The following is a 27,817-nucleotide window of genomic DNA, read 5'->3' as shown; positions in this document are numbered from 1 at the left end:
CCTTTCTAATTCAACCTTGCCTGTCATGTTTGTCCTCCTGTCAGCTTATCAGGTCCTGCTATTTGCTAGTGTTTAAGGGGGAAGAAAATTAAAGGGGTTGTGATTGATGGTAAGGTTTTTGAGTTCTTTATATTTTGCATTATTAGGGAGAATGTTATGCTAAGTGAAATAAATCAGAATCAGAAAGTGAAGGATTGAGTATTTTCTCTTATATGCAGAAGCTAGAGAGAGAAAGAACAAAAGAAAGGAAAAAAAGGGCTGGGGATATAGCTCAGTTGGTAGCTTGCCTTGCATGCATAAGGCCCTGGGTTCGATTCCTAGCACCCAAAAAAAAGAAAGAAAAAAAAAAAGGAATTAAAAAGAAACCAAAACAAAAAGGGGAATCTTATACAAATAGAAGGAAGACCAATACAGTAGAAAAGGATGGAGAGAAAGGGAGGAGGGGAGAGCCTGGGGAAGCATAGAGGAAGGAAATCTACCTAATTATTATGTCTATGTATGAACATACCACATGAATCCTGTATGCATGTGTGTGTGTCTATATTTATAAATAGTTATATATGTATAAATATGCATAATGCACTAATTAAAATAATAATAACAATAATAGAATAATTAGTAGAGTGCAGCGAGCAGATGGTGAAGGGAAGGGGAGAGGGAAAGGGAAGGTAGGTAATAAGACTGACCAAATTATATTATATGCGTGTACAAATATGGTGTAGTGATTTCTGTTATTATGTATAATTATAATGCACCAATTAAAAAAAAAAAAAAAAAACAACACAAGGGAAACTAACAAAGTGGACTCAGGAGCCCTGGGGGAACCTGACATGAGTCCAGACTGCCTTGATACAGGATATTATCAATAAGGATATCATTATGATTTCTGGGCTATAATAAAAGTTTATTAACTAGGTAGGGCTTCTGGCAACATTACCTGATAGCATTTTACACAGAAAATGAACACTGATAAAGATGAGGGGGAAGGGAGGCTACTATAACTATTACATTATTGCAGAGAGTAATTTTAAATCCAAAAATCAATATATTGTATTCCATTAAATAAAAAAACTCTGACTGCTAAGACTCATCATTTTCTGTTCCGATAAAAACAAAAACAAAAAACCACACCACAACAATGCCAGCAGAACTGCAGAATGCCACTGACACAGGAGCCTCCTAATTTTATAGGTGTTAACATGCGGGGGAAAGTGCATCTCAGAATTTATGAAACAAAGTGGCTGGAACTGGTGGCCATTCAACCTTAAACATCCCCTTTAAACATAAAATTTTTACAGAGAAAGAACCTTATAAATATACTTTCACATAACATTTTTTATTTAAACACAGGAAACTATATGGATATACTCCTAAAGCAGTAAGAACAATAACAACAAAAAACTTTTAGGTAACACCAGTATTACTGGAGTAGGTTACTAGTTACAAATCCAGACATTCTGATGAGGAAAGGGGGATACCTAAAGGTATCTATCTTACTGTACCTGAGAGGAAGTTGGTGCTTTTCCAAGACACAGTCCCAAAGAACTCCCCATCTTCACTTCTGCTTCCTTCAAAGTGGAACCATCTGGCACTATAAAGAATTTTGAGAAAATGATGATGTTCTGAATTCCCATGTCTCAGCAAAATATTACATCAAAGTAGATAGTCTTTGAAAATTAAGAAGGTCAAGAAAGAGGCTAGGGTGTAGCTCGGTGGTAGAGTACATGCTTAGCATTAGTGAGGCCCTGGGTTTAATCCTCAGCATCACTACACCAGTAATGAATTTTCACATTACCCCCACCACTCAAGAATATTAAAAAAGAAGTAAAAAGTTGCACTTCATGCAAAAAAATTATACAGATAATGGCTATGTTTAATTTTCAATTTTCATACTTTATTATTATCTGTATAATACTAAGAAGTTGAAAGGCAGCTATGAGTATTTAAAACTTATACTTAATGGACTAACTTCTTCCATGTTTCAAGTGGCAGTGAGAACCAAATAATGATAGGCTCATCCATAACTAAATCACCAATCTAATGAAAGGTGTTAGGTGAGAACCAAAGACTCTGTTCCATACAGTATAACAATAAAAGCAGGAATGACCCACCGAAAACTGAAAAAATAAGACTAGAAAGAGATAATGAGATCCAAACCATGACTAAAACAAGAACCAGAGCATCAGAAAGTGTTTCATTTCAGAGAACAAAAATGTTAAGGTTTTCTTAACACATGGATAAGATGCCTCGATGAAAGTAATTTAAGAGTAGCAGGGGGTTAGGTGTGAGGCTCAGTGGTAGACTGCTTGCCTAGCATGTGCAAGGCTCTGGGTTGAATGCCCACACCACCCTCCACCAGAACAAAAGAAAAAAGAAATAAGCAAAAAAGAGAGCATTAGGTATTGGAAGCCATTGCTTAGGGGAAGACAGAGACAAGGATGGAATGAGTTGATGTCAGCTACCAACAGTGGATGAAAGCTACCAACAAGACTAACCTGGACAAAGGAGCTTCCCGTTTCTATCAATAGGTCTCAAACAGCTGTTCTCAGCTATAAATAAAAATAAGCATGTTATTCACCAAAGAGAGATGCTCTTTGCTAGTGTTAATTAGCAGAAATCTAAAATAGAATAAAAAACCCAAATTAAAAAAAAAAAAAGAACAAAAGACCCCCACATTTGGGCAGCCTTCACTCTGCACAGCAGTTTGGACTATAGAAACACACAATAGAATTGTGCATCCATTTTAATAATCAGTGGAAATGTTCCGATGGGTCTACGACTTAAAAATCTGCCAAAACTTTTAAAACTCTTTGTTGGTTATACATGTAGAGAAAAGAAAAAAAAAAATAGCAAAGCTAACACTTATACATTTATTTACAATATCAGAAACTTTTGAGGACTGAAACGCTTTGTCTCTGCAGCAGTGCCAGCAGGGCTGGCTCCTCACTGGAGAGCACAGAGAAACCCCAAGAAGGCAGCCTGCTGGGTGTGTGATAAGAAAGCAGAAGAGTGGATTGCAGTGAGGTCGAGGGTGAGCAGCGGTCAGGTTATGCAGGTTCCCGTGGGCTGCGTTAAGGAATTGACCCATGTGCAAGGGAAGCACGACAGGGCCCTGAGCACAGGAGTGACAAGGTCTAGCTCACAGGTTTAAGAGAATCACTTGCTACATGAGCAAGAGTAGAAGGGGGAGACCAGCTACAGGACAAGGTAACGAAGCATTCATTTTAATAAAATGTATACTTTTTATGAACTTTACCAAGGTATTATAATTTACCTACAATAAAACATCCATTTTAAGTGTAGAGTTCATAGAGTTTGATAAATATATAAACATTCAGCAAAACCAGCAAACCGAGATAAAATCTGTATCACCCCCAAAATTCCACTGTGTCACACTTCAGTCAATCCCTTGTCTGCCTTCTGTGGCTATGACTTAAATTTTCTTTTTCTAAAATTTCACATTCCTGGAATCATACAGAATGTACTTTTCTACGTTTACTTTCTTTCATATAATGACTGGAGATTCACACATATTTTGCATGTGGCAGAACTTGGAGTTTGCCGCTTTTCAGACATGAATAGCACCCCACCAACTGGCAATACCACAATTTGTCTATCTAGTCACCTGCTCATGCACATCTGGATTGTGGCCAGTTTTTGGTTATGGACATTTGTCTTTGTAAAAATGTTTAATTTTTCTTCCCATTCACTAGAATGGCTATAATAAAAAGATAACTACAAATATTGGCAAGGGTATGAAGAAACTGCAATACTGACACGCTGCTATTGGGAACGCACAGGTTCAGGCACTTGGGAAAATCATTTGGCAGTTTTCGTAAAAAGTTAAACATAAATTTCCCAGGCGTTCTAATCCTGTGCATCTACCTGAGAGAACTGAAAATAAATAGCCAAAGACTTACATGCAAATGTTTACAGCAGTATTCCAAATGTCCATCAACTGGTGAATAAACAAATAAAATGTGGTATGTCCATACAGTTGACCACTAGCCAGCAATAAAAAGAAATAAACTATTTATAAATGCTAAATAATGGGCAAACTTCAAAAATAGTATGGTAAGTAAGAGAAGTCACACACAAAGATTGTATGGTTCTATTTGTATGAAATGTCAAGAAAATCAAGTCTGAAGAGATGGAAAGTGGATTAGTCACTGGATACGGGCTCAGAATACAAATGGGCATAAGAGATCTTTTTGGGGTGACAGAAATGTTTTAAAATGGAATTGGTAGGGCTGGAGTTGTGACTCAGTGGTAGAGTGCTTGCTTAGCACGTGCGAGGTCCTGGGTTCGATCTTTAGCACCACATAAAAATAAATAAATAAAATGAAGGTATTGTGCCCAACAACTAAAAAATAAATATTAAAAAAACTGAATTGGTGTACAACTCTATACATTTACTGATAATTACTGAATTACACATGAGTGAATTTTAGCCAGGCACAATGGTGTATACCTCTAATCCCAGCAACTTTGTAGGCTAAGGCAGAAGAATCATGAGTTTAAGGCTAGCCTCAGCAACTTAGTAATACCCTATCTCAAAATAAAAAATAAAAAGGCTGGGGTAAATAGAGTGCTTCTGGATTCAATTCCTAGCACCAAAAAAAAAAAAAAAAAGAAAAAGAAAAAAAGAAAAGTGAATATTTTGTATATAAATTATATCTCAATAAAGTTGTTAAACATGATGTGGAGTGAATAGTAAGGTTGCAGAATGTTGTATTCAGTATGACAAATCTGTCTATATATATGTATACACACATATGTATTTATAATATATGGTACAATATGTATAAATGTCTATATACACACCCAAATCAAAAATACTGGTTGTATCTGGGGAGGGAAGGAGAATAGGTCTGAGAAGGAGAACTCGAAGGACTTTATAATGTTTCAAACAAAAAAAAACATATGATAAAATGTTAACATTTGTCCATTTTGGGTGGTAGGTGCATGAGATTTTCCTAAATTATTTTTGTACTTTCCCATATATTTTTCAACAAAAAATCCAAACTAAATTAAACCAAAAACCAAAAGCAAATGTAAATGATTACCTAGTTCCTTCATTAATTTTAATTCCTTTATGGCTTTAATTCGAATATCAAACACAACCTAAAATAGAGAAATAAACTAATGAATATGTATAAGTTGAACAGGAGGAGATGACAATGAAGACCAGCAGCATGTGCACACCTACATCAGCTGAGACATGAACCACCTGGCACGTATTTTTCCAACTTGAAAAAAGCTTTTTCCCATCTCTGAAATTCTACAAGATCAACAGCAAAAGCTCAGAATAAATCTTTTTTTAAAAATTTTAAATGTTTAAAATTAGTTCCTTTTAGTCAGAATAGATCTTAGTAATTTTTACTAAAATGGTGCTAACTGGGACAAAAAGGACTAAAGAAACATAGCTGAAAAGCAGGAAGCCACTCACCTTTCTGATCAAAGCCAAAAAAAACAAAAACAAAAACAAACGAACAAAAAAAAAAAAAAAAAAAAACTGGAGGCAATCATCACATTCCAGGTCCCAAAAGCATAAATGACGTAAAAATGCACAATACCTAGTTTAGGCTAATTTCCTGTAGGCCATAAAATGTTGGACATTTAGTGGTAAAACTGATGTTACACACCATCTCCTCTAACCTTCCACCAGTATCTAATATGGGGTCAAGAAGAAACAGTCTGAAGTAATAAAGGACTTCACCAAAGTCTCCAACTTAGGGTCAGGAACTAGTCTGCTGAGTGTTAGTACCCTGGTCTTGTACGCTCTCTTCTATTGTATCAGCACTGAACCTTAAGAAATTATAAAACTGATGTAAAAGGAAACACCATTCTAGTAAGTTTCTTTTAACTTGTTATAGGAAAAAACCCAAAAAAACAAAAAACAAAACTATATTGGGACTACATAAATATAAAAAGATAATGTTTAAAGAAATCAGTATCATCTTCTTCAAATAGAAAACTGGAGGGAATTCCTTTTAAGAGTAGTTGGCTTTACATAAAGCAGAGTATAAGGTAGAGCAATCTGAGATAAAAACAAAACCCACAACACAAAAACAAAACACATATACACATTTACACACATATCTACCTGATTTTAAAAAATACAGAAAAGACCCTTGAAAAAGCATTTTGTACTCATCAAAACTAGAGGATTTCATGAACTAACTAAATAGGCAATTCCCACATTCTAATTTTAGGCTCTGGAGTTGGGAAGAAAAAAATGGGAGTGGGGGCGGGGGCATGGATGGGGGACGGGGAACAGGACATATTTCCTTGGAATAGACCCATGGCTAGTAAAGGGAGGCAATAATTGTTAAGGGGCTGGGGATGTGGCTCAAGCGGTAGCACGCTCGCCTGGCATGCGTGCGGCCCGGATTCGATCCTCAGCACCACATACAAAGATGTTGTGTCTGCCAAAAACTAAAAAAAATAAATAAATAAATATTAAAAAATTCTCTCTCTCTTTAAAAAAAAATTGTGTTAAATATGAAAAAATTGATTTCTTAAGATTTAGAAGTCTACTGAGAGAACTGTTCTGAAATTTAAACAGTGCTGTCTAAATAAAAATTCTGTTAACTGAAAAACTATCAGTCAAATTTTAATGATGATCTACTCACTGTGTGAACAGTTGCTGATATTTTAACTTGCTTTTGTTCAGATTCTAGCTGGCATAAATTTTTAACCTGGATCCAGTCGATCTCATTCATACCATTCATCCACTTCCCTTCTTTGGGCAACACACTGTAGGTAAAGGTAAAAAGACATTAAAAATGTGTCTTTTTGTGGCGCTTTATAAATCAGAAAATTAATGGTTTTCTTTAGGCACACTTCCAAAACTCTGCATGTATGCCTTAAAGAGACTAGTGAAAGATGATTATATTTTACTGAGCTGTCTCTATAAAAGTTAGCTCTTTTTAGGGTAATGTTAGGCAACGATCCATTCAGTCCATAATCTTATAGCTTTCAAATACTCTTTGACTTAAAATTGTGCAAATATTCTGTGCCACAGTTTTCAAGGGGAAATGTTGGAAAGTGAGCATCCAGTTGTTCACTCTTGACTATACACTGAAAACCCTAGGGGACCTTTGAAAGACTGCCAAGGCCCATACCCTGGGATTCAGATATAACAGGGCAGCCAATACAAGTGAGCAAACTGTCACTGCACAACAGTGCCACATCAGCCACATCACAGGAGTGCTACACGCATTGTATATACTATATATTTGTATTTTCATTTTTTAAGAGTTTTGTTTTTTTTATTATGTTAGCAGTTGGCAGTAGAATATTATGTTCTAACAAATCTTCCTTCAGCCATAAGAAAAAATGAGCCATCAGAAGTCCTTTTTGGGAATTTTATCAGCGCCCTAAAACACAATTCTATCCTTTATTTCAATTATTCCACCCTGGGACTCCACCTCAAGTTAGCGATCCTAAACACAACAAAGTTTGAAGTGCAAGATGTTCCCTAGAAGATTACCTTGAAAGCAGAAAATTGGATGCAGTTGTTGCTCCTGCTGCTGCTGAAGATGTTAACTAAAAACATTTAGCACTGTGTGCAAATGCTCTGAGGATTTAGTTCTTTATGACTAAAAAGCTTTCACTAATTATCACCTCTGTTTTACATTAGAAACTGAACAGAGAGAGAGAGATGAAACTACTTGTCCAAGGTCACTGTGGCAATAAGTAGAAAAACTGGGAAGAAACCCAGGCAGCTGGCTCCCAAGTGTTCACCTTCCCGCCCCCCGCATCTTGCTGTCCTAACAGGCACGGAGAGGCAAAGTGTGCTGTTTGCCAGGCACACAAAGATTATTATTAGGTAACCATCAAATGAGGTTTACAAAACATCTACAAACATCGGAAAGAGGAGAAAGCAGGGAAAAAACTACAAAACAATCATTATGCTGAAAAAGATAAAAAACCCTTCAAAACAGTGTTTGAGTTCAGAAGAAAAGGAAAGCTACTGGAGGCCATAGTGACTGACGCTGCATTGGGGCTGCTACCTCAGGTCTCCTCTGTGTTCCCTTCCTTACTCTCTAAGTCCTAGTAAATGCAGATCACCTTTATAAATGATTATATAATAAACTTTCTTGTAAACAAGACGGGGAAACACATGTCTGCAAGACACCTGTTCAAAAGAGTATCAGTGATAAATGTCATATAAAACAAACTCAGTCCACAGGGCTATGCTTGTAGGACACACTGGCCATAGAAATGTATTGGCCCACATGTGGGTAACAAAAGTGGCACAGTGCAAACATGACCACAGGGCTTCAGGGGTGATTCTGCAGCTAACTTCTCTAACTGGGCAGCCAGGAGGTTCTTCAGTATCATAAAGAGATGATAAGAAAAAACTGAACTGCCTTACAGGTCTCTGTGAAAAAAATATCCAGGGCTAGGAGTGCAGCTTAGTGGTTGACTGCATGCTTGCCTATCGTATGGGTGCGGCCCTGGCTTCTAGATGCAGCACCAAAAAACAAAACAATAAAAACAATATAAGACAAAAACCAAAATATCCAAACATAGGGCTGGGGCTGGGGCTGGGGCTCAGTGATAAAGTGCCTGCTTAGCATGTGTGAGGCACTGGGTTCGATTCTCAGCATCACATATAAATGAATAAATTAAATAAAGATTGTCAATATATTTTAAAAAAATATCCGAACATAATTTAGCCATACTCTTAATACCTTTTTCATGTAGAATTTCAGGAATTTTCTGTGAGAATATGCCTTTATTTTTTATAACTTACGCTAATCAGAATTCATTTAATAAGATTTTGCTTAATAGCCAACTAATTTAGATCACATATAGGCTATAAAACCAGGAATATCTATATTATTTTTGTTACCATATTTATCAGAAAATCACTTTTCAACATTTTTACCCCTTTAAGTTGCATAAGACATCCCTATATACAATATTTAGAATATGTCTAGAAATAAACATTTAATTCTTATTATTAAAATAAAGCTTTAGAGTTCTATTGGATGATACTATCATTAAAATAACTTAGAAAAATTCTCCCTTTTCATCTTTTACCTCCTATCCTCACTATTAGGAGGCTGAACTAGAATGGAGCTTCCGTTTCTGAGCCCCTGCTCTCTGAACGTCTTCTTCATGTCTTCCTCGGGCACAGCGGTCCAGCTCTCTTCATCTGCAGACCTGGTGCTGTTCACAAGGATGATGCCTGCTGGGATGGCCGCAGCTGTGAACACAGTACCCACTTCCGCATTAGCAGGAAAGACATGTGGCGATTCTATCAGTCGCCCATGCTTCTTGCCTTCACCACTTGACTCCAGATGAAGAATGTTTAACAGCAGAGGCTCACAGTCAATCCCAGTCTCAATCTGGACTCCTCCAACCTGCAACAGTATGGAAAAACCTGGCATAGTTCATATTTGTGAAATTAACATCATCACTAGTAATGATATACTACTCTTGTAATAAACAAAACCCCAAACCTCATCTTTTCCCAAGTGAAATAAAATTTTCAATTTTCAAATTTTTTTTTTTTTAAGTATCAGAGGAACAACTTAAAAATTTTGTTTAAGAGCTTCTCATATCCATATTTTCTTTCTTAGGAGAGAAATCTGGACTGGAGGTGGAGGTTAATGAGTTATCAGTGGGTGTGAGGAGAAGGCCCAAGGATGCATTTTCTGAGACAGGAAACTCACTCTCCTCCTCCAAGGCTCCACCTTCCCTAACTCAACACAGCTGGCCAAGCCCTCTGATACCAGTAGGTGCTATGCCCGCCCTACTACAGCACTTGTGGTGCTGTTCGCGCTGTGAGTGCCTGAAGGAAGCTGACTGACCTCCGCATCCAGCATGTGACACACAGCCTGGCACAAGGAAAGTCTCAATAAGTCTCTCTTTGACATGCAACTACCACTGACTGGACTAAAATGTAGGGATATTTCAGGAGTTTTCTAATGTCCAATTGCCTTCACATGTAGTGGACAAAATTTCATTACAATGACTTTTAAAAATCCAAAATTATCATTTTTTTTTCAGTGATTTTTTTTTTTTTTTTACCTCCATTCCATTCCATACAAAGATGTCTTCCCCATCAGCAATGTCAACTTCACACAGCGACAGTTCATCTCCTAGAAAGGGTAGTGATACCATTAATCATGATCATCAGAAACGATCTAGCTGAGGAAAGAGCTGGGTCATGTAAATATTTTATCATACTATCATTTTTACTTTTACTTTAAAATGCTGTTACATCACTTTGCAAGCATGGTGGCAGGACTAGCCAGGACAAAGGCCGACTGTGCGGCAGTGCATAGCGCTGCAATAGTTGCTGAACAGGAATTAGGTGCAGGCAGCAGCAGCCCCGGCTCTACCACCAACCAGCTATAAGTGTGTGCCTCAAGCCTCTCAGCTTCAGTGTTTTCATTTATGAAAACCAAAGAATCGTGAAAATCAAAGAAAAATGAACATGAAACTATTATCACAAGATTTGGTATAGTGAGAATTCCAAAATGAATAAATGTTACTATTACTACTGTTGTTACATTGTTTATGTTATTTAAAGGAAATACATACTTTTAAACTCTCAGAACACTTTTGTTTTGCTATAAAATCTTAGGCTGAGAGTTGCACAGAAGAAAATCAAGCCACATAAATAAGATTCAAATTATTTTAAACCATTTTGTGCAAAAGTTCATGGTAATATTGTAAAAATACTAAGGCATTTAAAAAACATTTTTAAGAAATTTGCCTTACTTGCTGTGGTTGTAGCTCAGTGGTGGAGCACTTGCCTAGCACATGTGAGGCACTGGGTTCCATTTTCAGCACAACATAAATTAATAAAATAAATTAATAAAATAAAGATCCATCAACAATTAAAAAAAAAAAGAAAGAAAGGAAGCAAGGAAGGAAGGTGCCTTACTTCTGTTAGGAAGATTTCACATACATAAATTTGGTACATTATAAATTAGATTATTTCTTTTTGAAAGGTTACAGTGTGATGTTAGCTATATAGTTACGAAAGTAGTAGGTGGGGGAAATACTAGCAAAGAGGAAATCACAGGTGAATCCCACAAAAGTAAATACATAAAATTAGTTGTTGTGGGGCTGGGGTTGAAGCTCAATGATAGCACGCTTGCCCGGCATGTGGGAGACACTGGGTTCAATGCTCAGCACCACATTAAAAAAATACATAAAAAAAGGGTATTGTGTCCATCTACAACTTATACAAAATTAGTTGTGTTTTCATAATTATCTTACCATCGAGTGTCTGATAAATGTGAAGTCCTGCTGGTACATGCTTTGCTACACTAAGAACCATGTCTCCTTCCCAAAATTCTAGTAGCTGAGGAAGAGAAAAATGAAAAGTAACATATGAATACATTTCCAGATTTAATAAGAACAACACTGTGCCGACTTACATAGAAAGCAAGAAGAGGAACATCCCATCCCTACCCAACACCAAAAATTTGGAAATAAGACAATATTCTCATTACATTAGTCAAATCTAAAGATGGCTAACCTCTTCCATTCTTGATCTCTTCCACATCTGAATGACTGTATTTACATGAAAATGATTTTTATCAGAAAGCAAACTGCTCAGCAGGCCAGCTTACAAATTTCTGCCCGAGAGCCACACTTTTTTATATCATTGGCACTGATTCTAGACCACACTAATTTTTTTTTTTTTTTTTTGAGAGAGAGAGAGAGAGAGAGAATTTTAATATTTATTTTTAGTTTTTGGCGGACACAACATCTTTGTTTGTATGTTGAGGATGGAACCCAGGCCACACGCATGCCAGGCGAGCGTGCTACCGCTTGAGCCACATCCCCAACCCGCTAATTCTTATTCTCTAGCTGCACAAAAAGGAAGGCCCAGCTTGGTGGTATACAACTGGGATCTCAGATATTGGGAGGCTGAGACAGGAAATCCTAAGTTCAAGGCCAGCCTCAGCAACTTAGTAAGACCCTGTCTCAAAATAAAAATAAAACTATGCTGGCTTGGGATCTGGCTTCCTTAAAAAGACTCCTAAAGTGCAAGAAGTAAAATCAAGAATTGATAAATGGGATGGATTCAAACTAAAAAGCTGCTTCTCGGCAAAGGAAACAATTAGTAATGTGAAGAGAGAGCCTACAGAGTGGGAGAAAATCTTTACCAATGAACCTCAGACAGAGCATTAATCTCCAGGATATATAAAAAACTCAAAAAACTTCACACACACACACACCAAATAATCAATCAATAAATGGGCTAAGGAACAGAACAGACACTTCAGAGAAGAAAAAATGTTATCAATCAACAAATATATTAAAAAATGTTCAAAACTCTAGCAATTAGAAAAATGCAAATCAAAACTACTCTAAGATTTCATCTCACTCCAGACAGAATTACAATTATCAAGAATATAAGCAACAATAAAAGTTGGCAAGATATGGGGGAAAAGGCACACTCATACACTGCTGGTGGAACTTCAAATTGGTGCAACCACTATGGAAAGTGGTATGAAGATTCCTCAGCTACCCAACTCCTCAGTTTATACCCAAAGGAAAAAAAATCAGCATATCGTAGTGATGCAGCCACATCAATGGCTCAACTCACAATAGCTAAACTATGGAACCAACCTAGGTGCCCTTCAACAGATAAATAAATATAGAAAAGGTGATATATATACACAATGGAATACTACTCAGCCTTAAAGAAGAATGAAATTATGGCATTTGCCAGTAAATGAATGGAGTTGGAGAATATCATGCCAAGCGAAATAAGCCAATCCCCCAAAACCAAAGGCCAAATGTTTTCTCTGATATGCAGATCTAATTCACAATAAGGCGGGGGCTAGGGAAGAACAGGGTTACTTTGGATTAGGCAGAAGGGAGTGAAGGGTAGGAAGGATAGTAGAATGAATCGGACATTATTATCTTATTGTATGTATCACTACACGACTGGTTTGATTCTACAGCATATAGAATGAGAAGTTATACTCCATTTATGTATGAAGTATCAAAGTGTATTCCACTGTCATGCATAACTAATTAGAACAAAAAAGGACTGGGCATATGCCTACAATCCCAGCAGCTCAGGACGCCGAGGCAGGATTGAAAGTTCAAACCCATAGTCAGGCCCCAAGCAACTAAGTGAGCTCTATCTCAAAAAAAAAAAAAAAAAAAAAAAGCTGAGGTAAAGTACCCCCTGGATCCAATCCTCAGCACCACACACATACATACACAAAAATCAATTATTTAAAAAAGAAAATTGGTTTGCTTTTCTTAGTAGAAAAAAAAAATCAAAAGAAAGCTGATAATTTGTGGGGGATGTCATTGTTTTGCAAATTCATTTATTTTGGGGACAAAACCCAAAATGCTTACATTTTCTATTTCCCTTTTTCTTGGTCAAGAAATAGTGTGGGGTGAAGAATCACGACCATGGAAAAGAACAAGAGATGAAGAGACCAGAACCGCACCACCGTCCTGCAAGGCTGAGCAATGGCAATATAGGTTTCTGTAAATTACAACTTCTTTCATCCTCAAAATGAATAGCTTGCCCTCAGAAGGTTAAAGAACCAAATTGTAAAATTCATATGAAAGCACTGTAAGTAAAATATAGAGCACTACTGTTGCTGTTATTATTATCATCATCATTAAAACATAGATGGATAAAATTAAGACAATGATTATGATGATATTTTTAACTAGAGACTAATAGATATTTTTCTTCATTAGTAGATACTAGTTTTAGGGCTAGGGGGTGCAGTTTACTGTTAAGAGTGTCTGCCTAGCATGCACAAAGCTCTGGATTCCATTCCTAGCACCAAACAAAAGAAAAAAAAATCTTATTAATAAATGCTATTATATACCCAAAGGCACAAAATTAGTTGCTCTTATTTGTTTAGTGGTTCTTGGTCTTAATCAATATGCTCACCATCTCATTCCCTCTGAAAAATAATTCTCTTTAATTTATTTCTCCCAAAAAGAAACTATATACTTTTTGGGCCCCCAAATAAAAGGTGCCAGTCCAATGCTCTATTTGAAAAGCTGCTGATGGGAAGTGCACAGGAATAGGGGAGAACTGCTGGTTCACCTTTCTATGAACTGGAAGATGTAGGATTTTCCTAAGCAGAAAAACAGCTGTTAACCTACATAAGATGAAATGTAGAAGCCAGCTCAAGATGGATTTTAAAACCTCCATTTTAATACCTTCATTAAGCTAATTTACCTGAAATATTGATTGTCGGAGATCTCCTAAAGTTTTTCTTTTGTCAAAGGTCAAATCCCACACACTTTCTGCCTGAGAGGTTACTGGGTGCAGAGCCCCATTGAAGAAACGATAATGAGGGCCAAGGTGAAGATGCAATTCAAAATCATTGTTTGCAGAATCACATTCTGCCCTTCAAAGAAGCATACAAAATATATCAACACTATGCTTTTATAATGACACTGTGTTTTATCTCAAACCAAAATATTTCCTTTACAATACAAGTAAATTCTCCATTCTGCTTAAGTACCATCCTTTTTTTCTACCTGCCAAAATGTACATCTTAGATTTTCTTTCTTTTTTTTTTTTTTAATGACACATTTTGGATTTTCAATCATCAGCAACATTCCCAGGAATTCCAAGGGAAAATTGTTTCCTTGCACTGTTAATCACATTTCTTTGAACAAATGCTGACACCTGAAACCTTCCAATCCTGAGATTATATTATAGTTGTAGACAAATGCTAGACACTTGCTCATGTAACTGACTTCTGCTTCATCCCAACTTTACTAGACTCCTTGGGCTCTTGCATAAGATACGTGCAGTTGCTGGCACAAACATCCTGAGCTATGCAGGAGGCTGAGGCAGGAGGATTACAAATTTAAGGCTAGCCTGGGGACATAGCTCAGTGGTAAAGTACCCCTGGGTTCAATCCTCAGCACCACAAAAACAACCAACCAAACCAAACCAAACCAAACCAAAAACCCCAACTCCCACTCCATTTATATTATTTAGTGTCTTCATTTTTTTTTAAGGTTTGGATAGATTTTATTTATTTATTTTTAATATTTTTAAAGTTGCAGATGGATACAATACCTTTATTTTGTTTATTTTTTTACATGGTTCCGGGGAGTGAACCCGGTGCCTCACACATGCCAGGCAAGTGCTGAGCCCAACCCCAGCCCTCTTCATTTCTTTTGAGAGTTTCTTTGGTTTTGGTGTATCATTCAATGTGCCTGCTATTTTTTTTCTCCCAGATCCAAGTCCATGATTAAAATGATGAACGCATTCCCACTACATAATTGGCCCCATGAATTCACAAGGAGATGAGTAAACTTCCATTTCCCTACCTGATACCTACGGCCCTGTCAGTGAGCAAATAAGACCCAGTTCTTCAGGATTCAAGCCCTAAGAGAATGCTGACATGCAGGTTCTTATAAGCCATAGCTTCAAGAATCCATTATGGGTTTTTGTCCAAGACAGACACTAAACCTAACAGTTCACAGAATCCACATTTCCTTCCTTTTGAAAATCTTCCCATCTCTGATCTCCTGTCACTTTATGTTCAGTTCTCCACAGCTACTTAAAAATGAGGGTGGTTTTAAGGACAAGCTTTCTTTATACCCAAGGGATAACCTGGCCAGGACAAGGTGTAATTCACTTTGCCCAAATGTGTGCTTGCCTATTTCCCAAGTCTTCTTAGGCTTTGGTCCCTACTTGGCAATAGCCATTTTATGTTCAGTTTTACAGATAAGGGTCAGTTCAAAGCAAATGATACCTCCACTATAAAAATTCAACAGCCAAACAGGTGTTTTTTAACTAGTTGAGTACTCTTTTAAATTTTCATTACTGAATGAATAAGGCCTAAATTAGATCTGCATTCTCCAGAAAAATTACTCAAACTCTAAAAGTAACTTAAATTACCTTTTCACTTTCAGTTCAATGTTGGCTGCATCCATTTCTTTCAGCAGGTGACAGGGGACCCTGTATCTTGGGTTAGCTAGAGCTGTGAACAAAACCTATCATTAATTGTGCTGAATAAGTGAAATCTGGGTGTTGGAAAGGCAATGTGAGAACTTAGGGAGCTGCACAGGGGCAGAAAAAGTGCTGCCAACCAGCTATGTAGATGCTGACTTTCCCAGACCTTGGTTTTCCAACCTAAGAAAGGAAGGAGAACAAATGAAAGGCAGCTGGCTTTTGAGCCAAACTAGAAGGATTCTACTCCTTCACCCCTCTTTAAGTAAAACAAACAAACAAACAAAAAAAAAAACCCCACTATTTTCATTCCAATTACACATGTAATAATTGGTTATTGTAAAAATTCTGGAAATTATTTTTTAAAGTATTATATGTAATCTCATTCCTAAAACACACATGTATGCACACCACACAAACATGCACAACACATGTATTTTTTAAAATAATAACTGGAATTATAGCTGATGTATTTGTAACTTGCTTTCTGATTTCATAAATTGTATTTTTCCACAGCCTTAAATAAATAATTGCATAGAAGCCTATTCTATGTAAGTAGCATAATTAATCTAACCCATCTTTCTCTATTAGACATTGTGGTAGTTTTTCAACTAGTCCCTGCTGTAAAACAATAAGGCAGCAAACATCTTTGAACATAATATTCATACACAGCTCTGATGACTTCATGACAAACTTGTGAGAGTTACTGGTTTAAAGGATGAGGTAGTTTTAAGGCTCTTAATTTTTTTTTTTTTAATACAGTTGTAGATGGACAGCATGCCTTTATTTATTTTTTTATGTGGTGCTGAGGATGGAACTCAATGCCGCACACATGCTAGGCAAGTGCTCTGTCACTGAGCTACACCCCAGCCCTAAGGCTTTTAAAAATATACACATTTGATTGTTTGTATCTGTTTACATACATACCAGCTGCAGAGGAAGTGTCGGCTGCTGGGAACCAGATTCACAAAAAATGTGTGACATGGTAGGAAACTAGCAGCATCTCCTTCCTATTTTAAGTTTTTCTGATTATGGGCTGGGTTGGAAATATTTTTGAAGAATAAGAATTTCTTCTTTTGTACATTGCTTTTTAATAAACTTTTCCCAATTTACTAGGGAGCATCATAGAATATACGGAAGAGCACTTTACAGATAGGGAAAATAAATCTGTCATGTATTTTACTGTTTTCTATTACCTTGTCATTTGAAGTTTCTGTCACTTTTTCTTAGTCTTTTAGTTTAGAAAGGTCCTTTCTATCTTAAAATCAAATAAATTTACATATTTTTTTTAAAGAGAGAGAGAGAGAATTTTTTTAATATTTATTTTTTAGTTTTTGGTGGACACAACATCTTTATTTTATTTTTTTGTGTGTGGTGCTGAGGATCAAACCCAGTGCCCTGCACATGCCCAGCAAGCACGCTGCCCCTTGAGCCATATTCTCAGCCCAAGTTTTCATATTTTAAGATTCCATTTTTATATAAAGGAGCTATCATCTCATTTGAGTGATTGGCAGAATAGAGGAAAATGTCTTAGTTAATTCCATAGCAACAAAACAACTTCCCAGTTGTATTTATTAAGTAATTCACTTTCCCATTTATCCAAGGAGTTTCTTCCCTTGGATTAAAGCCTCTGACATGCCGAGATTGATTCCTGGGCTCACTGGGGTTTCAGTGATTTTGGCGTTAGCATTGCTCTGTCTTCATTGCTAAACAGTTTTATAGACATGTTTTTACTTATACTATAAACAGCCCCAGTAGTCCCTTCTTCAATTTTTATTTCTCTAAGTAAATTTTAGAATTGTTTTGTGAAGTTCTGTCCCTTTATTCCCCAAAGTCCATCAAGACTTTGACTGGACCTTTATTCAATTTCTCAGCTACCCGGAAGCTGTTGTTTGGTACAAAGTCCAAGTATGCTCACACTCACTGTCAATCTGGTAAGAGACTAATACTCCATCCAAAGACATTCCCTTTCTGTTTCTATAATCATGAATTCTGATCCACAGTATTTCTATCAGAACCATTACCATGCCTTTTTTCTCTCAGAAAAATACAAAGCAGTTTTGGTTAACAGAAGTCATATAATTGTTTCAGATCTAGAAAGATAATTTCCTTTGATTCTAATGCAAATTTGTAACTGCTTTACTCTTATTTTTTATAAAAAATGATCACTATTCTCATTGAGAACATTCTCTTCATCTCTAATCATAGCTATGTTTTAATCTAAAAAAGATTTCCTACTTAGCGTTTTTTATGTTTAGGAAATGATCAAAAAGTCTTCCTGATTTATTCATGTTAACAGCTTCAATTAAAAAAATACCCTTTACTGTTAAACGTCGCAAATGGTTATTAACCTCCATGGTTTAAGCTCTCTTGGCTCAATAATGAGAGCTTCAAAAAAATTTCCACTGATCAGAGGACATTACTTTGAGGCAAAAGCAAAAATAAATGGGAAAATTAAGGGGAGATGAGAAAATAAGACCAAGGCTAACACAAAGGCTGCCGAGTGGCAGTTGCTTCTGAACTAGTGTGATCACACTCAGACTGCCAACATGGGAAAAGATCATGTGACCCAAGGAAATCCAATTTCAAACAACTTATAACTGTGACCTCATATTATTATGAGGATAAATTTAAATAGAAATATATAATCTTTATAAAAAAAGATACATTTTTAGATTTTATTTGGCATAATATACTACTTTAAAATATGAAATATTATTTTGCTTTAAAATATTTTTAAATGTTTCCAGAGTAAGCCTTCTATTAAAAGAGCAAAAACTCAACAGTATTCCATGTTTACCTTCTAAAATTATTAAACAGGAAAACTTTTCTTTCCATACCTTCAGGGGGTCTCTGCAACTGGGATTTCCGATAAAACAACATGTAGGCGCTTTCTTTGCCCTGAAATTGCTGTTCGATATCTTTCTCCTGGATTGGTTGAACTTTAGAGTCATTTATATCAAACCAGTGGGAACAGGCAGTGCTATCGCTTAATCCTGGGGCTTCTAAAGCCAGTGAGTGGAAACTCTGTTGATCAGTACTTTGGAAGTCAGACTTAGACTGGACAGGATCTTTCTTCAGTAGACTAACTGTGCTTCCATCTGAACTTAGAAGGAACATCTGAGAATGCAGCTGCAAGAACTATGCAGAATCAGACAAAAAAAAAAAAAAAAGCTGGATTAATTAAAAAAATTTTAAATTAGACCTTAAAAAATGTTTTCTTCCTTTCTGTGGTTTAGATTTTTTTTTTTTTTTTTTCAAAACTTCATCTTTATTTTTGGCCCAGTCCACGAAGGGGAAAACATCCATTTAGGTGTAAGAAGCCATTTAGCAAAAATGAAGAGAATTCTGTGAAACTGTTTAATAGTTATATCAAGGGAGAAAGCTGCCATGCTACAATCTAAAAAGCATTCTAATTAATGCTGTTTTTAAAAAAGTACTTAAATGAAATGGATTAGGTAGAACAAAAACTTTTGAAATGTTTAAGAGCTACCTAAACAAAGCACAAAACAATGGCAATTGCACAGTGCACCACTATCAGAGATAATCTGAAATTACTGATCCAGACAGATCTGTTGGGATAAAGAGGTAGGATCACAAGTTTGAGACTAGCCTTAGCAATTTAGTGAGACCCTAATTAACTCAGTGAGACCCTGTATCAAAATAAAGAAAATTTTAAAAAGGGCTGGGGATGTGGCTCAGTGGTTAAGTACCCCTGGGTTTGATCTCCTGTACCACAAAGAAATGAAATGAAACAGAATTTAAAAAAAATTACTTCATTAAGGACTAAAATCAATGAAATAGAAACAGACAAGCAGTAGAGAAAAATCAATACAATTATATCCTATTGTATCAAAGGCTGTTGATTTTTTAAAAATATTCTTCTTAGTTGTAGACAGACATTATACCTTTATTTTATTTATTTATTTATTTATTTTTATGTGGTGCTGAGGATTGAAACCAGTGCCCCACACACACTAGGCAAGTGCTTCACCACTGAGCTACAACCCCAGCCCTGGCTGTAGATTTTTTAAAAATAAACTTGATAAACCCTAGCAAGAAAAGAAAACACTAATTAATATGAGAATATTTTAAGTATTTGACACCATACATAAAAAGGCAAATTCCCTAAAGAACACAATTTTCCAAAATAATACAGGTAACAGAAAATCGATTTTTGGTGGTCTAATTAAAAGATGCTCTTAAACAATTATTGCAGTGGGTAAGTGCTTTGCTTTTACACAAAACAGTTCCTAAATGTTCATTAAATGTTCTGTTGCTTTGTTTGGTTATTTTCAGTCAAGTTTTTATCTTTTGTTTCTGGTAATATCAGTTTCTGCAATGAGTCTTTAGCCTAGGAAATGAGATAAGTAAGTTTCTAGAAGTTAGAGCTTTGGGATAATTTGTTTTTGCTACTGTGATAAGGGCGACTTCCTTGTTTTTTTTTTTTTGCTTGTTGATAAATAACTTAATAACTGATACTTTATAAGTAATAGCTGAATTACAGCTATTTTTGAACAAAAATGCTGATTTTATTTTTATCTACTTAAAATATCTTAGAAATTCAAGTTGTTAGGAACATAACAAAATATCCTGGGACTAGGATTTCCTATGTTGATGCCATGTATTACCTTTCTCAGTGGCCCATGCTGTTTTCTGTACTTCTTGTTCCAAGACATTCCCATTTTTTTCAACAGTTTCTGGCCCAGTTGATCAACAGCTATTAGATTATTCTCCTCCTTATGAAATAAACACAAAGTCATTTAAACAAGTCTGATGAGAAATAACTGCAACACAAATTCTGAGGGATCAACAGGATTTTATGTAATTACACGTGCCTAGAACAAAAACACGTAAGTGGATTAATCATTATTATTGCCATAATATGACAGCATACACCTATATTACTGGCTATTGAGGAGGCTGAGGCATGAGAATATTAAGTTGGAGGCCAGCCTGGGCAACTTAGTGACACTGTCTCAACAACAAAAAATAAAAGGTCTGGAGATATAGCTCAGTGGTAAAATATCCCCGGATTTGAGCTCCTGTACTGCAAAGAAAAGAAATGAAATGAAATAAAATAAATCGTAATTATTCATTATAATTTTTTTTTGGAAAAGTAGCTTAAACCTAGGTTCAGAAAAATCTTATGTTTTTAAAGTCTATTTGTATTTGAAGGTTCCAGCAAATTTTGTATCTGCAGGACTCACCACTTTATAGATGGTACCTTCCTACTATGTGCCACATTTTAACTATATCCAAAGGGTATCCTGATGTTTGATAAATTCCTGATATTATATATGATTTTTAGAAGAAATATTTAAGTAAAAAATATTATTAACATCATCTGAATATTTCAAAGTATACAAGTTCTGGAAAGGGACAAGATGTGACTATTATAGGTTGAACTGTGTCTCCCCCAAATTCACAGGTTGAATCCTTAGCCTTCAATACTTAATGATGTGACTGTATTTGAAGTTAGGGCATTTAAAGGGGTGGTTAAAGGCATTTAATGGGGTGGTTAAGTTAAATTGAGTCCATTTTCCTTTTTGGAGTTGTCCCTAAATAATGTGACTGATGTCCTCATGTAAATAAGCCCACCCACTTGTGATAGCTATATAAGCACAAATACACAAACAGACACAACCTACCTGTAATATGACTGCTTGTAGTATCACCAATGGATCATCAATCTCCTCTTCATTTTGAAGAGTTTTCAAATTCACATCTGGCTTACTTTCTTCCTGCTAAGAAGGAAAGCAATAAGATTTTCTATCACAAATCTCTTAGAGGAATTAATAAAATAGGAGTGTCTATGCCACTGGAGAAATGATGGTAGAAAACAATAATCTGCAATATGCATTGGAATCAGGCCAACCTGGTTTCAAAACACAGGTTTTGTTGAACAATTCTGAGCAAATTACTTGATAGCTCTGGCTTCACCTTACAAACTGGATAAAGATTAGAATCTGGTATACACTGGCACCAATGTCTTCTAGCCAAACACTGCTTTGGCTGAGTCATGTGTAATTTGATATGTTGAACTATCATCATCATCACTCAGTTCCAAATATTTTCTGGTTTCATCTGCCATGTTCTCACTCACTCGTATTGGCCTAAAAACTCCAATCCATTTTTATGGGCTCAATTTAAACACTTCTTTTCATTTCCTGATTGATATTCAAAAAGTTTATACCCCATTTGATAATGGCATTGGGGAATGTGTCAAAATTCCCCTAGTGAGCAATTTTTATTGACTCTTTTTTCATATGTAAGAGCTTGCAAAAGTATTTTAAATTGGCTTAAAACTATAAATACAAGGAGACTTTAAAAATTAACACAAGGGAAAAAAAATCAAGAAATAACAGAAGAATGTGGCACCAGATCTAACCATCTAGCTGCAAAATTACTAAAAATGGTAAAGTAAAAGCAAAGCATAACAAAAACATATTTTTAAACATACACATTAGGAATACCCTCTGAGGTTGAGAAATGAAATGGAAATCCAGGTAGGAAATACAGAGTAAAGGCTTCTAGAATCCCAACTGCTGCACTCTGAATGTTTTTGTTTCCTAAACGTGTATGTTGAAACCTAACCCCAATGCAATAGTATCAAGAGATGACATCTTCAGGAAACAATGAAGTCATAAGGGTGGGCCCTCATGATGGGATTAGTGCCTTTATAAAAGAGATTAAAGGGAGCTTGTATGCCACTTCTGCTGTTTGAGGACACAGCAAGAAGGCACCATCTATAGCTGGGCACAGTGGTGGTGGCTCATTCCTGGAATCCCAGCAACTTAGAGGCTGAGCCAGGAGGACTTTAAATTCAAAGCCAGCCTCAGCAACTTAGAGAGGCTCTAAGCAATTTAGTGAGACCCTGTCTCAAAATTAAATTAAAAAAATAAAAAGGGTAGGGGATGTGATTGAGTGGTTAAACACTCCTGGGTTTAATCCCCAATACCAACAAAAAACAAAACAAAACAAAAAAGGAAGGTACCAACTATAAAGTGGTAAATCCTGCAGATATAAAATATTTGCTGGCACCTTTATGTTGGACTTTCTAAGGAAGGTTCCAGAGCTGTAATACATTTTTATTGTTTATAAAAAGTATTGTTGTAGCAGCCTGAATGGACTAAGACACCAACCTTGTTGATACTGAGCTTCCACTCTGATGCTCAAATAGTACAGGGTTTGGGAGAGGAAACCTAAGGCTTACCCAAAGCACAGAGTTGAGTGATTGGTTTTCAAAAAAGTACCAATTCTCTAAATCCTCTGACACCAAATGTCCCACAATTCTGTTCAATTCTGGCACTAACTATCTGTACCCAAACAGATTATACAGGTTGAGCCTTAGTCCTATAAGACTGACTCCCACTTGGTACCCTAACCATAAATGGGGTTTCCAGGTTATTTACACTTCCGCCTGATCAGTTGCAAATTCTAGGGTAAACACAACCCTTATTCCAGGTTCATAATTTAGTGGAGCAACTCACAGATATCAGGAACCTATGCTACAGTTTATTATAAAGGATTCCAATGAGCATCTAGATAAAGAGGTTGTAGGGTGAGGTCCAGAAAGGTCGCGAGTAGAGAAGCCTGTCCCCACAGAGTCCAGGGGGCCACATTCCCGGTACACAGATATGTCACCAACATGGAAACTCCCCAAACCTCATTACTCAAGGGTTATTTATTTTTTAGTTGTAGTTGGACACAATATCTTTATTTATTCTTATGTGGTGCTAAGGATTAAACCCAGGGCCTCACATGTGCTAGGCGAGCACTCTTATCACTGAGCCAAAACCCCAGCCCTACTCAAGCACTGAAGTTCACTGTGGAGGCAGCGCTGATTAAATCACTGGCCATTGGTGAACTCAATCCTCTTGTCTTTTCCCACTCTCCAAGGTCAGGAGATGGAATGTCAATTCCACCCCTCTCATCAGTGGGCAATCTGGCCCCATCTTAAGGCACAGATCAAAACCAAGAACTTTGAACACTGGCATACTACTATTGTCTAGTGTATGATTATATTCAAATTCTACCATTGTCTAATCTATGTCTTTTATGAAAATGTTTTCCCCACTCTAGTGTCAAATCCAAGATCATGTGTAAGGTCTCTTTTAGCCTAAAACTATCTCTTAGTTTTACAGTTTCTCTGTTATGATAAACTATGGAATTTTTCCAGCAAGTAAAATGAGCATTGATTTAGATAAAACACAGTATGGATTCTGCATCTCATATGGCAACCAGGCCCCATCTTAAGGCATCTAAGAATGGACTCTTTAGCATGAACACCATAAGGTGGAAAGGGGCTTATCATGAATAAAATAACTTCCATCAAGGAATTCTAAAGACCTATATACCAGGAACTGGAATTGGAGACAACAAATACATCAGATGCTCTGTATCTACGGGATCTATACCTGTGAACTCAACCAACTGTGCATCAAAATATTAGGAAAACAAGAATGTTTGTACTGAACATGTAGAGACTTTTTTTCTTTTTATTAGTCCCAAAACAATACAGGATAGTGACTACTTGCTAGGTATTTTACATTATATATTATAAATAGCCTGGAGATTAAGTATACATGTATATAGGTATATGTGTGTGTAGGTAATATGCAAATATTATTGCCATTTTTTCCAGGAGAAAGAATAGAACGGAATAGAAAACTGAAAAACAGACTCCTACAAGGGACTTAAGCATCCATGGATTTTGGTATGGGGAGTTCTGGAACCAATTCCCCAAGGACACTGAGGGATGACTGTATATAGTTTTTACATACCACAATGAGAGACTGCAGCAAAATGTTGGAAATCCTAAAGGGCTACACCTTCACTAGAAGCATGATATGGAAAAAAAATTATTCCACAATAAAGGGCAATAAACTGGACTGCCTTGACCTTAGTACTGAATGAAGGGGAAAATTTCCTCTAATAATCACCAAGGATAAAAGGTGCTTCATTTTATCTGATCGGGAAGGTGCCCAAAATGGTGGTGTCTTGGCAAACGTGGCATAGCATTTGACAGCAATGTCTGCACAGCTTTCTGAATCCAGAACTGGAGAGCTAGATACTGCAGTAAGGTCAAAGAAATGGAAGAATGTGATTGACTTAGCTTCATTTTAGAAACTGGTGAAGAGCATAGGGTTGATGTGAAATGTATTCTAATGTCACAGTAGACTCTAGTGAGCACTTTCCCAGACCTTCTACAATTCACTGAGAAAATTATGAAACTTTTAAAAAGACACCAAAGGAGCTTTAAAGAGATATATCTTGTTCATATATGAAGACTCAAAACCCCTGTGTATGCACGCATGCAGGGGCATGTGCATATGTGAAAATATGGGAAAGTGATTCTAGGAAGACACACAGAAGCATAAACAAGATAGGTAAGACAATCCTGAAGAGCAGCATGTAGGGAGACTTGTCCCACCAGATGGCATGATTTAAAATTAACCTATGGCAATTAAGTGTGTATTTGCCCAGGAGGAGAATGAATAGAACAGAATAGAGATCTAAAAAACAAGACTCCTGCATTAATGAACAATAGATCTAATGAAACTGACACAGTAAGTTGGTGGAGAAAAGCAATTATTCAATACGTGGTAATGGGTAATGTTTTGGGGGAAAATTCTCATACCGTTCACAGAAAACCATCTAGAAGGACTTACATTTTTTGTTGTGTTTTATGGTCCTGGGGAAGGACCAGTGTTTCAAATGTCATTAAGTGATGGTCAATGAGTGCTGTTTTAAAGAGCAACCACAGAAGACATGACACTGCAGCCATATTACGTTAAATAGGATAAAATTTACCCTGGCTTTAAATCCTACTGTGAAAGCTTTGTACATTTTCACTTACAATCTGCGGGATGCAAAATCCATACTGTGTGTTATCTAAATCAATGCTCATTTTATTTGCTGGAAAAATTCCATAGTTTGTCATAACAGAGGAACTGTAAAGCTGAGAGATGGTTTCAGAGTAAAAGAGACCTAAAAAAAAAAAAAAAAAAGATAACTAAATCTAACACATGATCTTGGATTTGACACTAGAGTGGGAAAAACATTTTCATAAAAGATATAGATTAGACAACTGGTAGAACCTGAATATAATTATACACTAGACAATAGCAATACTAATATACCAGCATTAAAAGTTCTTGGTTTTTTATCTATGCTTATGTAAAAGAATATCTTTGTTTTTGGTGGATAAACACCTAGTATTTAGAGGTAAAGGAGTCTAATGTCTTCCATTTACTTGGTTCAACACTAACAATGATGTTAATAATGTATACATGTCTGTGTGTGCACATGCACAAATGTGGGGTTATGGTTTAGATATGAGGTATTTCCCATTGTGAGACAATGAAAGAAAGTTTAGAGACAAATGATTGGGTTATGAGAGCCTTGACTTAATCATTGTGCATTAATACACTGATATGGATCAACTGGATGGTAACTGTGGGCAGATAGGGTAGAGCTGGAGAAACTGGGTCACCAGAGGTGTGCTTTGGGGCTTATGTTTTGTACTTGTTGAGAAGAGTCTCTCTCTCTCTCTCTCTCTGCTTCCTGGTACCATATTCTAAGCTGCTTTCTCCCTCCACGCCCTTCTGCCATGATGTTCTGCCTTGCCTCAGGCCCAGAACAATGGAGTTGGCCATCTATGGACTGAGACCTCTGAAACTGTGAGCCCCCAAATAAACTTTTCCTCCTCTAACTGTTCTTGTCAGGTCTTTCAGTCACAGTGATGAAATAGCTAACTAAAACATGTGGCAATATGTTAACAACTAGAGAATCTAGGTAAAGAGTGCATAGGAAGTATTTGTACTACTGTGGTATTTTCTGTACATGTAAAATTATTTAGAAATAAAAATTTAAAACATATCTGAATTAACTTAATGCCTATCAAAGTTTTCTACAGGGTGAGTATACAATAAATGGCAAAAGATCATCAACAAAATATTGTAAAAGGAACTGAAAAACCAAGACATTGCAAGATATTTCTAAATGAGTTTGTACACTTACTTTAAATTGCCAGTTTCCCAGATGATCAACATCTTTAATATATACATGATAATGTCCTCCATAGCAGCCACCTTTGTGTATAATGACTGAGAAGAGGTCATATATATATTCTAAATCATCTAATTCACTCTAAAGGAAAAAAGGAAAATAAACATGGATAGTTTAACATAAGATGCTAAAATATATGTAAGTAGAATGGAAAAAGAATTCCAAGTATTGAAATTAATTAGAAATTACAGTGAATATCACTGTCATTTAAAAGTAAGATAAATTTAAAAGACTGGCTTTAAATAAAAAATTTTAAATTCATTGGTCAACTACTAAACACACTATATTGATCTATTTTGGCCCCTCACTTAAACGTGAACACATGTATCTGAAAAAGCTGTTAGTTTGGGCTGAGACATGTAAGCTAGAGGTTTTTAGCAAGAGAAAACCATCTTTGTACATATCTATCATGATGTTAAACACACATGTTCTATACTTGACGAAACTGTCCTATGTTCCAACCAGGCTGCCCCACAGAGTCAGAGTCAGATCAACTATTAACCCTCCAGACATTTCAGTCATCTGAACAGAATAGAAATTTAGCAATTGTGAACAATAGCTGTTCTTGTTTAGAGGCAATATGTAGAATGAAGAAGCTCTTTCCTGCTTTATTAATTCTATGATCAAACTTTTCTATAATTAATTAATTAATGCACTTTATATTTACATGTAACCCAAGAGATAAACTTCTACACTGGCAATTAAAAACAAAACAAATGGAAACAACTACAGTAGATTAAGAGACACTTTAAATTTCTGATGCAGAAGAACAAGAAAGCCTTAGTTTTCACTTTCCAGGGGTCTGAAGCA

General features: G+C 36.2%; 1 protein-coding gene across 11 annotated transcripts in view; it reads right to left on the bottom strand.

Moving 5' to 3' along the window:
• Usp40 (ubiquitin specific peptidase 40) overlaps positions 1-27,817 on the bottom strand; it is a 66,852-nt gene that overhangs the window by 24,752 nt on the left and 14,283 nt on the right. For 10 of the 11 annotated variants that reach the window (XM_071619525.1, XM_071619524.1, XM_071619531.1 and 7 more), the window contains 13 exons: positions 26,960-27,088; positions 21,586-21,681; positions 20,566-20,673; positions 18,775-19,075; positions 15,884-15,965; positions 14,201-14,372; positions 11,248-11,332; positions 10,048-10,118; positions 9,055-9,377; positions 6,636-6,759; positions 5,067-5,124; positions 2,496-2,549; positions 1,503-1,591 (listed from right to left, as the gene is read on the bottom strand). In XM_071619525.1, coding sequence (XP_071475626.1) covers positions 1,503-1,591; positions 2,496-2,549; positions 5,067-5,124; positions 6,636-6,759; positions 9,055-9,377; positions 10,048-10,118; positions 11,248-11,332; positions 14,201-14,372; positions 15,884-15,965; positions 18,775-19,075; positions 20,566-20,673; positions 21,586-21,681; positions 26,960-27,088 — 1,692 coding nt within the window. The remainder of the gene's footprint in view (positions 1-1,502; positions 1,592-2,495; positions 2,550-5,066; positions 5,125-6,635; positions 6,760-9,054; positions 9,378-10,047; positions 10,119-11,247; positions 11,333-14,200; positions 14,373-15,883; positions 15,966-18,774; positions 19,076-20,565; positions 20,674-21,585; positions 21,682-26,959; positions 27,089-27,817) is intronic. The other variant, XM_071619523.1, reaches the window with a different exon arrangement.

The sequence above is a fragment of the Marmota flaviventris genome, chromosome 11 (assembly GCF_047511675.1).
Source record: "Marmota flaviventris isolate mMarFla1 chromosome 11, mMarFla1.hap1, whole genome shotgun sequence".
In the NCBI taxonomy this organism is placed as follows: Eukaryota; Metazoa; Chordata; class Mammalia; order Rodentia; family Sciuridae; genus Marmota; species Marmota flaviventris.
This window is presented reverse-complemented; position numbering and strand designations above follow the sequence as displayed.